This window comes from Anopheles darlingi, chromosome 3 (assembly GCF_943734745.1).
Source record: "Anopheles darlingi chromosome 3, idAnoDarlMG_H_01, whole genome shotgun sequence".
Classification (NCBI taxonomy): domain Eukaryota; kingdom Metazoa; phylum Arthropoda; class Insecta; order Diptera; family Culicidae; genus Anopheles; species Anopheles darlingi.
The window spans coordinates 38975939-38985938 of NC_064875.1; the positions used below are offsets into that span (position 1 = coordinate 38975939).

Below are 10000 nucleotides of genomic sequence, written 5' to 3' on the forward strand. Positions count from 1 at the left end.
GAAATTTGACAAAACCGTTCAAAATCAATCGAAAAGTGCTTAACGGAAATGAAATCGGGAACTTTGTGCTTTCGCCACACCCCTCCCTTATCAAATTTGAAAACGCACGGAAAACAAACCACAAACTCCTCTCACAGATATCAAGTTTTAACCACTTACCGCTCATGTTATCCATGTCTGACTACCATCTTTTAATGGAACGATTTCCCGAAAGTCGGAGAAAAAGTGCAAGAGAGAGAGAGAGTAGGACGAAGAGAAAGCGCTAAGGTAGCGAGTTGAAAACCAAGACAAAAAAAGTCAGCTACGGCAGGATACGGCTTCTATCCCTCCCTGCAACGAGTCTTCAAGAATCAAACTTTTCTCCCAATAGCGAACCCCGATACCCGGAGAGCACACAGCACTGAAACCAGAAAGAAAAAGAAAATTTGTGAAATTCGTTGGACCAGCTTGTCGGCTACGGTCCGCTGTTTGTGTTCTGTTTCTCCTTCCTTCGGCACCGCTAGCGACGAGCGAGCGAGCGAGGCTGGCGACGTTCGAGCGGTTGCTGGTGCTCAATCGAACGGAAATTAATTTCTACATTCGATTGACTGTGAGACGACAAGCTGTGAAATCGACTTTTGATGATCATAATCGAACCAGACAGTAGGATGTAAAGCAACCAGCAGGGTACCCAGAGCATCATTAGATGCACAAACAACGGTTTTGCATGCACTGGTGCCGGTCAATAATAGTTTGATAAATTATGTTGAAATAACCGATTAATGCAATATTTCTTTTTATTTGCTAAGATTATTAGTTAACTAAAACAGGTCAAGTATATGATAGTAAGTTGTTTGATAAGTAATTGCGGTTTCTCCTAAGAGATGACAACAGCCATTTTTTAGTAATGTTACAAATTTATCCTTTTAGCATTCATTAGTTGTCACTTCTGACTTGCTTTACAAGGAATAGCGTAATTTCGATTATAATTTTATACCTGGCATCCATTGCAATGTGAAATTAAAAAGAACAAAAGGGAGCATTTTCGACATATTTTAGTTTTTTACCTTAAATAAAGGTAAGAAAAACCGACACGCATGTAAAATGGTTTTACGATTATGATATGAAAACATTAAAGTAAAAATTGGTTAGTGCCAAACTAACCTGGTTGGACTACTGTACTGTGTGTACTAAGTATTGGACCAAAAGAAGATTGGATTTGTTCTGATGGCAAATTTGGGGATGCTACCAAAGAACCAAACGACTTATTTTAATGTTTTTTTATTTTAATAGATTTTTTTTTCCAAGCAAAAACTGTTCAAATTTATTACAACCATCAACGAGATATGGCCAGAACTGATCAATAAGAACAGTTTCATACTTCACCAGTTTTGAATACAAAACATATTTCAAGTTTTTGTGCCCTGAACAAAAAGATAGAGAACTCTCCTTCGAATTTTTGATGCTTTCATCATATAGCTCTGACCCTGCATTTTCAGATTACAAATTGTTTCGATTTTTGCAGAACTCTTTGTACGGTAAAGCTTTTAAGGAAGATGACACTGTAAAATTCGACTTTCGATTCGAGAATTCATGAGCAGCGAATCCTAGAGATCACAGAAAGAAATCAAATGAAACAGAAAATTAAATATAAAAACCGGTATTTAATATCTGTCTTAAAAACCGCCATTACTTATGATACAACTTAATAATTGTAAAAATATAAAAAATATAAACAACCTACATCTCATTCAGGGCTTCAGGGAGGATAAAGTGAATTTCCTCGCAAATTATTAAATTCCTTCTTCACCGTGTTTACTGCCTTGCAGATGGTACACTCACAACGGTCCCGAACCGATTCCGGTAACGTCCGGTCCGCGCATACGGTTGCTAGGGCCGGTGCTGGCCATTGAAGCCGTCACCGGGGAGGATGGTGGCGTGTACAAATGTTCCGCTGCGAACGCTGGCGGCGAAGCGAGCGCCGACCTACGGTTGACCGTCTCGACACCGATCCACGTCGAGATATCCCCGAACGTCCTGAGCGTCCACATGGGCGGTACGGCCGAGTTCCGCTGTCTCGTCACCTCCAACGGCATGTCGGCCGGACCACAGCACATCACCTGGTTCAAAGATGGCCGCCAACTGCCGAGTTCCGGCCGAGTCGGCGATACGCTGCAGGTGACGGGTGTAACGCGCGAGGACAAGGGCATGTACCAGTGTGTGGTGCGACGACAGGAAGGTGATTCCTTTCAGGCATCGGCTGAACTGCAACTGGGAGGTAAGTTGGCACCAGGACTCAAGCGATGACCCAAATCCACTCGCTTACCAGACGCTCTAGACGCCTGGGGTTATTAGAAAGATAATGAGATTTTAATCCCGCAAGAGGAGGGGACGATATTTTCGATGTAATTTTCGGGATAAAATTTTCCAAAAGCCAGCACCCGGTTTGCTATGATTATGCACCTTACTGACGCCTTGTGTACATATTCATTTAAATTTGGTCCAGCAAAAGAAAAAGAATATCGTGTAAACCTCCAGGAAAAGACCATCGACGTACGTTTTATTTAAAACCAAAAGTTACTCCAAACAGGATGCGGCTTCCATTCGTGGTTCTACCATAAACCCGCTTCACGGTTTAGCAAATGTTTAGCAACTTCCCACAACAACCGGCAACACACAGTACCCCTCGCCGTGAGCTTGCCACGCCGCAGATTATTTATTTTCCTAATGACAGTAATTTTTCGGTCAAACCGAGAAAGGGATTTATCAACACCTTCTTCAGCCACGCTGGTGGCTTCCAAAAGAGGGGGGGAGCGGTTTTATTTGTTTATTCTTCGGTAGCTAAGCCGTGCCCGGGTGTCTGGCAAAGCGGGAGAGAAGGTCTGCCCGTTCGTTTTCGAGCCTGCAGCCCGTAATTACTTGACCGCAAATGTTTTTTCTTTTTTTGTTTTGTTTTGTTGGTTGGTTTCTCTCACCCTCCCTGGGGTCCTACGGGCTTGAAGAACGTTCGGGGGATTGGAATGCCAAAAATGATGAAAAACATTAATGAAAAAGCAACTTATTTATGATAATTATTATCCCAACCGGTTTCCCTTGGGGCCCGCACCATCATTAACGGGATTTTTTTTGCTTCTGGTTTCATCCTTCGTTTCGTTTCTTCAATTCCGTCGCCATCGCCCACTAGATGCACCACCGTCGCTAGTGTACAGCTTCATCGAGCAGACGCTACAGCCCGGACCAGCCGTTTCGCTCAAGTGCTCCGCCCAGGGCAATCCAACACCACAGATATCCTGGTCACTAGATGGATTCCCGTTGCCAACGAATGGAAGGTGAGTTACCGAAGTCGAATGCGAAATCTCAAAAAAGGAACCCGGATTTTCAGTTGCTTAATTTTTTTTTTTCGATGCTTCTCCAACGCAACGCTATCACCAACTAGTCTGTATCAATATTGAGTGAACCTCTACCTCAGCTAAAGCTCACAAATCCATAGCTACTACCCGTCAGCAAACAGCAGAAAAAAGAACGCGTGACAGCTGGTCACTAAGTCCAACTGAAAGCTCGTCTGCAGCAGCCGTCGCTTTTCCAACAGATCGAGATGTTTGAGATGTTTGATTTGGCCACTTAAAACATATTTCCATTGGCCTCCCCGCCTACTAGTGGCACTAGCGTGAGCCGGGGACTAACCATCGGTACTGTCCCCGTCATCGACCGAACCCAAGCTCTCCAGCTTCCATTTCACGTCTCATCCGCTCGCACGGAAAGGTATTTGAATAATCTCGTTTATCTTCATGTTTGCTGTGCCAGACATTGACGGGTCGGCGATGGGAGTGGAGTCGGTGTGCGGTCCGGCCGGCCGGCCAGTCGGTCGGTCGGTGCTAAGCATGTCATTTACCAGCCCCAAAGCCCGTTCCGAAGAAAAAAAGAAGAAGAGGCGGAGTGAGATGGGTCTTTACTTCATCTCCATCTTTTTCCTCGTTTTTGCCTCTTCCTTCTCTAATTTCCTTCCTGCCGTTGCCAGCATCCGACAAGCGTCATTCGGGCGGACATCGTTCCGGCTAACGGGTGCGTTCGCCGCCGGGTAATGGTTTGTCGATGCAGAGGCTTTGCCCACCCCCCGGGGGACTGACAAGCGAGGGCATATCTGACTTCCGGTTATAGGATAGTATCTTGGGACCGGAGACGCGCGCGCGTGAGTCGATAGCGCACCACCCTTGGGTTGTTGGAAGTGAAAGGCATTCCACTTTTTACGGAGCTATTGACGCGATTAATCTAATGAAACGCTTCCCTTTGATAGGCAGGCTGGGGACTGCTTTTTGTGGACCAACCATGCAGCAACTACCGTCAACTAAAGGTACATAAAAGATAGTAAAGGGAAGCATAAAAAGTGGAACCTCACCGGGATGGATCTTTCAAAGTAATTCATCATAATCCATCGCATCCACTGCATGCTCTACTCTCTCACTCTCTGTGAAGCGTTATCGAGCACCATTGACATGTAAAGGGGAATTCAGGCATACCTAGTTCACAGGACACCGATGGAGAGAGAGAGAGAGAACAGAATCCGTTCCATCATTCCTTGTTTCGTTGTCCCCCTGAACATTGCACGCCATTCCCGGTGAATCCCGGTGATTGTGAATCGAGCAAAAATTTATTACTTCGTATGGAAATCAATCTTCGCTTCCGCGCGCTTCAATCGATCCGTTGATCCGGTCAAACACATACAACACACCGAACAGTAGTGGCAAGGAAGAGAAATGGTTCCATCCCACCAACAAGACCATCTGCGCGCTAGTCCTGCTGCTTGCATTAACTTGGCCAGCACTTCCTTGTGGCCCCAGCCGCACGGTGAACTCTATTGTGATTAATTAGTTTCTGTTCAAACAGTGGCCGCTCCACGGTCCCGCCTCTGCACAGGCCCTGCTCCTGAGTCGCTGTTTATTGAAGTTTACTTGCTGTCAGACCCGATGTAAGGAGCGTGAAACGCGAGGAAAACCGTGGTGAATCTTAAATTAATGACTTTCCCATGGCTCAGTAGTGGCTGGTGCCCGGTGCTCCGTGTACGTGACCACACTAAACACCATCTACCATTCATCAACACACACACACAAACATACACAGAGCCAAAGGATACGGCTTCGCTTTTGATCGATAACACAACGGTTTGAGTTGACGGTTGAAAGTTTTGCTCGCGTGTCATGTCGGTCGAGAGGTGTATGTGTACGTGTCAGATGGAAAACAAATTTTTAAAGCTCTTACCTGGCAGACTTCAAAAAAGTCTTCCACCCCCGGTTTCGTGTGCCCGGGTACCTTCCGGGGTCGAACAAAGCCGGGGTCCCAAAGAGGTCCCCTTTTAAGTACCATTTGATCGAATGATTGATTGATGGGTTCAACTCCTCCACCTCTTTCTGTCTCCTGGCGCACTTCACTGTGTCTTCTACACCCCACCTAAATCTAATCTGGTGTGTGTGTGTGTGTGTGTGTGTGTGTGTGTGTGTGAGCTAATGAACCAGAAACGTCCAATTTGGGACGCCGGTCAAACTTCACGTTTTAATAAACGAGAGGTAAATTAGTGGCGAACAGGAACATCAAAGCGGATATGCCTCGGGAACGTAACGTAGGTTAATGCGATGGAACCGACTACTAGACCGGGTATAAGGTTTGTAAAATATTTCCAGAAATGTACGCTGTCGCTTTGCTACGGGTCAAATCTCCCTGGCAACCGTTTCGTGTCGATCCGTGGTCCGAAAAACGCACCATTACGTTCGGAACGAGTGACAATTTACCGGCCTGGGGGCGAATTTTAATCACATAATCGTTAAAATCTAAACCTCCGGTGAATTCAATTTGTTACGCCACCACACTTTCGGTATCGAATCTGGTGGGACTACAGGGTGGGGAGGGGGGGGTCTGAATCTCCCACTCCCCGGTCCGTGTTGGATGTCCCGGAGATCCGCAATACTCCAAATAAGCAGCTAAGCCCCAGTGCTGTGCCGGTTGGATACGTAAAATGAAATGTTACGGAATATTTCAGCAAGATAATTAAATTACTACGCCCCAGCCACGGGTGCGAGACCGGAACCCCGTGACCGCTGTTAGGGACGCTGGCTGGCTGGCTGGCGAAGGAAAACTGGTTCACACCTTCGAATTCGTGGCCGGATGTAATACGGCTGGGTTTTATTTGTAGGTAGAGATGGAGGAAGAAGGTAAATTTAGCATTTTTTACGTTTATTTTTCGTTTGAAAAAAAAAACTCGTGAAATACAACAACAACGGGGAACAGGTTTGCGTGGAGTTTTCGTTTGGGTTTTTTGCAGCGAAACGCACAAGGGAAATTGGGTTTTATAATAAACGCAAAGATTTCATTCTTTCAATCTGGATTACTGTCGTGATGTTTTACTGCTGCGCGTGTGTTTTTTTTTTGGGTTTTTGACCATTTTTTTCATTTATTACGTCAACCTTGTGTTATAATTGTGTTATAATCTCCACATTGTCACATACGCAACAGGATGATACCACAACATTACATTTTAAGTTTTGATGATCCATATACTTACGAGAAGAATAAAGTTCCAATATTTCTAGAACATTTAACTCAAATTCTCTTCACTATCGTTATTCTAGATAAGTGTTGATATTTCCCTATTTCAAATCTTCTGACTGTAATGCATTTGTTTGAAACATGGGAAGGACACGAGGACTTTGTTTCACTCAGTTTCATTTGCTCAGCTTATGTAACTGTTTATGTATGTTTATGTAACTTTGCTCCATAAAATATTTAAAGAAAAGATTATATAAACTTTTGAACCCATGAAACAGTTATGCGTTTAGGTTCCATATAATTTTCTGTATGTTACATAATGGCAGATATTTTCCGTCTACATTAGGCCTAATTCCATTTCTATGGTAAACTATGGTTCTGTTAGCTACATAAACTTAAAGTGAACAGAAAGCTAAAAACATGTGACACACGTCACAACAGTAAAACATTTCATAAAATTGATTAAAAATAAAATAAATAATAGATATGCAAGATAGAGCAGCCACTTTTAGCGTCGATAAACATTCGTATTGTTCTGGCATATCGAATTCGATTGCATTTTGGCTGTGAACTAACAAGCCGTGACATGCTAAAGTGTCTCCATTTTATGTATGGTATGACCCCCTTGTTGCTTAAACCGAACCGCGATACTTTACCTTATGCAGCTCTCCCCATGGAGTTGCTATTCCTTCCTGGCTTATACATATATCCATTCCATATCTGCCACCATAAGGACCGCCATGCACTCATCGATCAACTGTGCACCATACTCTTGAACACAGGGACTAGAGCTGGGTGGCTTTTTTTTTGTTTTGTTTGCTTGTTCTGCTCCTTCTGCACCGGTAGCTCGTCAGCTCAATGCTCTAGGCTCAGCTCGTAACATCGTCCCTTGCCGTGCGGTGCGCATGAGAGTCTATGTTTCTCCTTCGATAAACTTTTTATCTTCATCCATGCGACAAGGACCCAAAACTGTCTTGCTAAAGGATATGTTCGGTTATGTTTCGTGTCCTATGGGATACGGCTCCCACACTTACCCGACGCGGTGCATGGCATGTTCTGATAAAATATACATCGATGTACGCCAACCCGGCCATACCGTGGCGGTGCAGAACCAACCACACAGCACAGCATATGCATTGCAATGTTCGAAACATTTTAGTACGACACCGTGCATCCGCTCGCTGCTTGTTTAGCCTGTCTTATCAGGCACGATGCCATGCTTCGAGGGATCGTTTAGGGAGTCAGCATTAAGAGATGCTGTGATGCGGTAGGATCGTCAGACGCCTCTTAAACGCTTGTGGTAACTTCGACAAGATTGATTTTAATGAATTATAGCCGTAATTGATGGCACCTACCAGGAGCAAGGATGGTATCAAAGTTTGATTTAAGGGTAAATAATTACGAAATTCAAACTCCTCGAGACTCCATATGTTATCCATATCCGGACAAAAAAAGGCTCATTTTTGGAGACCTTTTTTGCAAGGAAAAAATATATATAAAAATGCCATTACAAATTACAGCATTTCAAGAACATTTAGACGTAGTTTGGGGATGATTTGTCAAAAACTACGTCTTTGATACCATTGAATTGGTTTTTGAGCCATTCCTGCAAAAATGTACTTTTTGCGGTGCCCTTCATAGCTTTCCGCTCATCATTGCTTTGTATATTGCTTTACAAATCAATAAGACCATAAGTTTATCCAGGTAGCTCCGTGAAATGTTTGTTGCCAAATTTCCGATTTTTTATAACTTTTTCATGTTGAAAAATGATGTTTTTGACAATTTTGCTTCAATAAACAAGTTTTAAATATTTAAAAAAAAATATCTACAGTTAATATTCAAACTCGACTAGGCTACCTGTTAAGTAGCGTACAGATTAAGAGTTCAAAATTTCAAATCAATCGGTCCAATAGATTTTAAGCTTTATGATCGGTCCAATAGTATCAGTACGTGGGTTTTGAGAAATCCGCTTCAAAGTCGCGAGTTGCATTGCGTGATGTATGCAAAGCGCGGTTCAAACATTAATATCTTTGTCAGTGTTGCTTCGATCGATCCCAAAATTTCACAAAATGCCTTTGAAAGGATAAGAATTAATCGAAAAAAAATCGAGAAAGGAAATATGGAAAAATGAATACCAGCTTGGCCACCACTTTAGAAATCAAGGAATACAGAAAAAACGAATTATTATAAACGGCACTGGATGGACTAGCCAGGTGTGCACTAGCACAAATCAAAACCATTATCACTCAAAACTTCGAGCTAGTTTTTTTTGCAAAACAGTTTAAAACGAAATCATGCCTGCGGAGGTTCTAAAAGTCAACGGTGCGAGCAGCGGAAGCATGTCGTTGCCAATTTCAATTCCTAAAAGCGATGATAGAATTCATGGGCTCAACTTCTTCACCAGCGCAGCACATCGGACAAACCATTGCTGCAGAAAAACGGGACGAAGAGAAAGAGGAAGAGAAAGAAAGAGAGAGAGAGAGACTGGGTTAAGGATGAAACTTTCACCATCAACCCATGCGACTGGCAGGAGCGCTTGGGGAAAAAGGCAAAGTTCCCAAGACAGATGCACAAAAAAAAATTGCTGGCATCCCGCACTGGCATGCCTTGCACTCGACTTGTGACTATTGTGATCCCAGGAATATGCGCCTCCCCTTTTGTGCCGTCTTACCAGTTAGTCAGATTCCTTTCAACGTCTTCCAACGTCCCGGGACTGGTGCTGGTGTTGATGGGAGGAACAACTTTTTTGTAAGCTTTCGCTTTGGAAGAACCTCAACTAACTGGGTTACCCGTCGATGTCATTTTTGTGAAACGATTGCATGTTACCAGTCGCCCGCCGCTCACCCCACGGAGGAGCCACGGTTTCACTGACTTGTACCCAAGATTTGTGCCCGCAACTGGCAACTGCCGGCGTGTGCCGTTCAACTTTGGAATCGGCCAACCTCAGAGCCAACCAACTTCGCTCACGGTGACACGGAGGGATGCAAGTCAAATATGAAATTGGTGTTGGCGAAAGTTGCAAACTAATTTAAATTCCCTCGACAGTGCAAAACACCCGTGTACGTGCAACGCTGCGCAGCGGTCCAAAGACCGACCGTCGACCGGCAAAAAGCCGTACCAAAGAGATCGGTGCAAAGACCAGAGGGGGGGGGGGGGGGAGAGAAAGAGTCATTATTGAGAAAATGCTGACTTCATTCCCGCCGCCCGTGAGCCGCTTTATGGTGCGGAGGACAACTAACAGGATTTTCGTATTACTTCTCTCGCAGAATGTCTCTTGGCGCGTGGTCTTCTGGGTAAATGCCGTCTTTGAACTTTGCCAGTTTGTGGCTGAGGTTGTCGCGTCCTCATGGTGGTGGGAGGGCAGAGTGCAAGACCGAGAGATCGAATCATAATGGGCCCGGGGATTAAAGTTAAATATTTCATCTTTGAACACTGTATACTTGCCAACCATTGTGAAACCATTGTGCTCACGGCTAGAGCCGGA

The 10000-nt window shown here is 44.3% G+C and overlaps 1 protein-coding gene across 2 annotated transcripts in view; it reads left to right on the forward strand.

Annotated features, from left to right (window-relative positions):
• The window catches only part of LOC125956527 (Down syndrome cell adhesion molecule-like protein Dscam2), a 45584-nt gene that overhangs the window by 11267 nt on the left and 24317 nt on the right, over window positions 1-10000 (forward strand). For both annotated transcript variants that reach the window (XM_049688505.1, XM_049688506.1), the window contains exons 5-6: window positions 1809-2257; window positions 3164-3308. In XM_049688505.1, the coding sequence (XP_049544462.1) occupies window positions 1809-2257; window positions 3164-3308 (594 nt within the window). The remainder of the gene's footprint in view (window positions 1-1808; window positions 2258-3163; window positions 3309-10000) is intronic.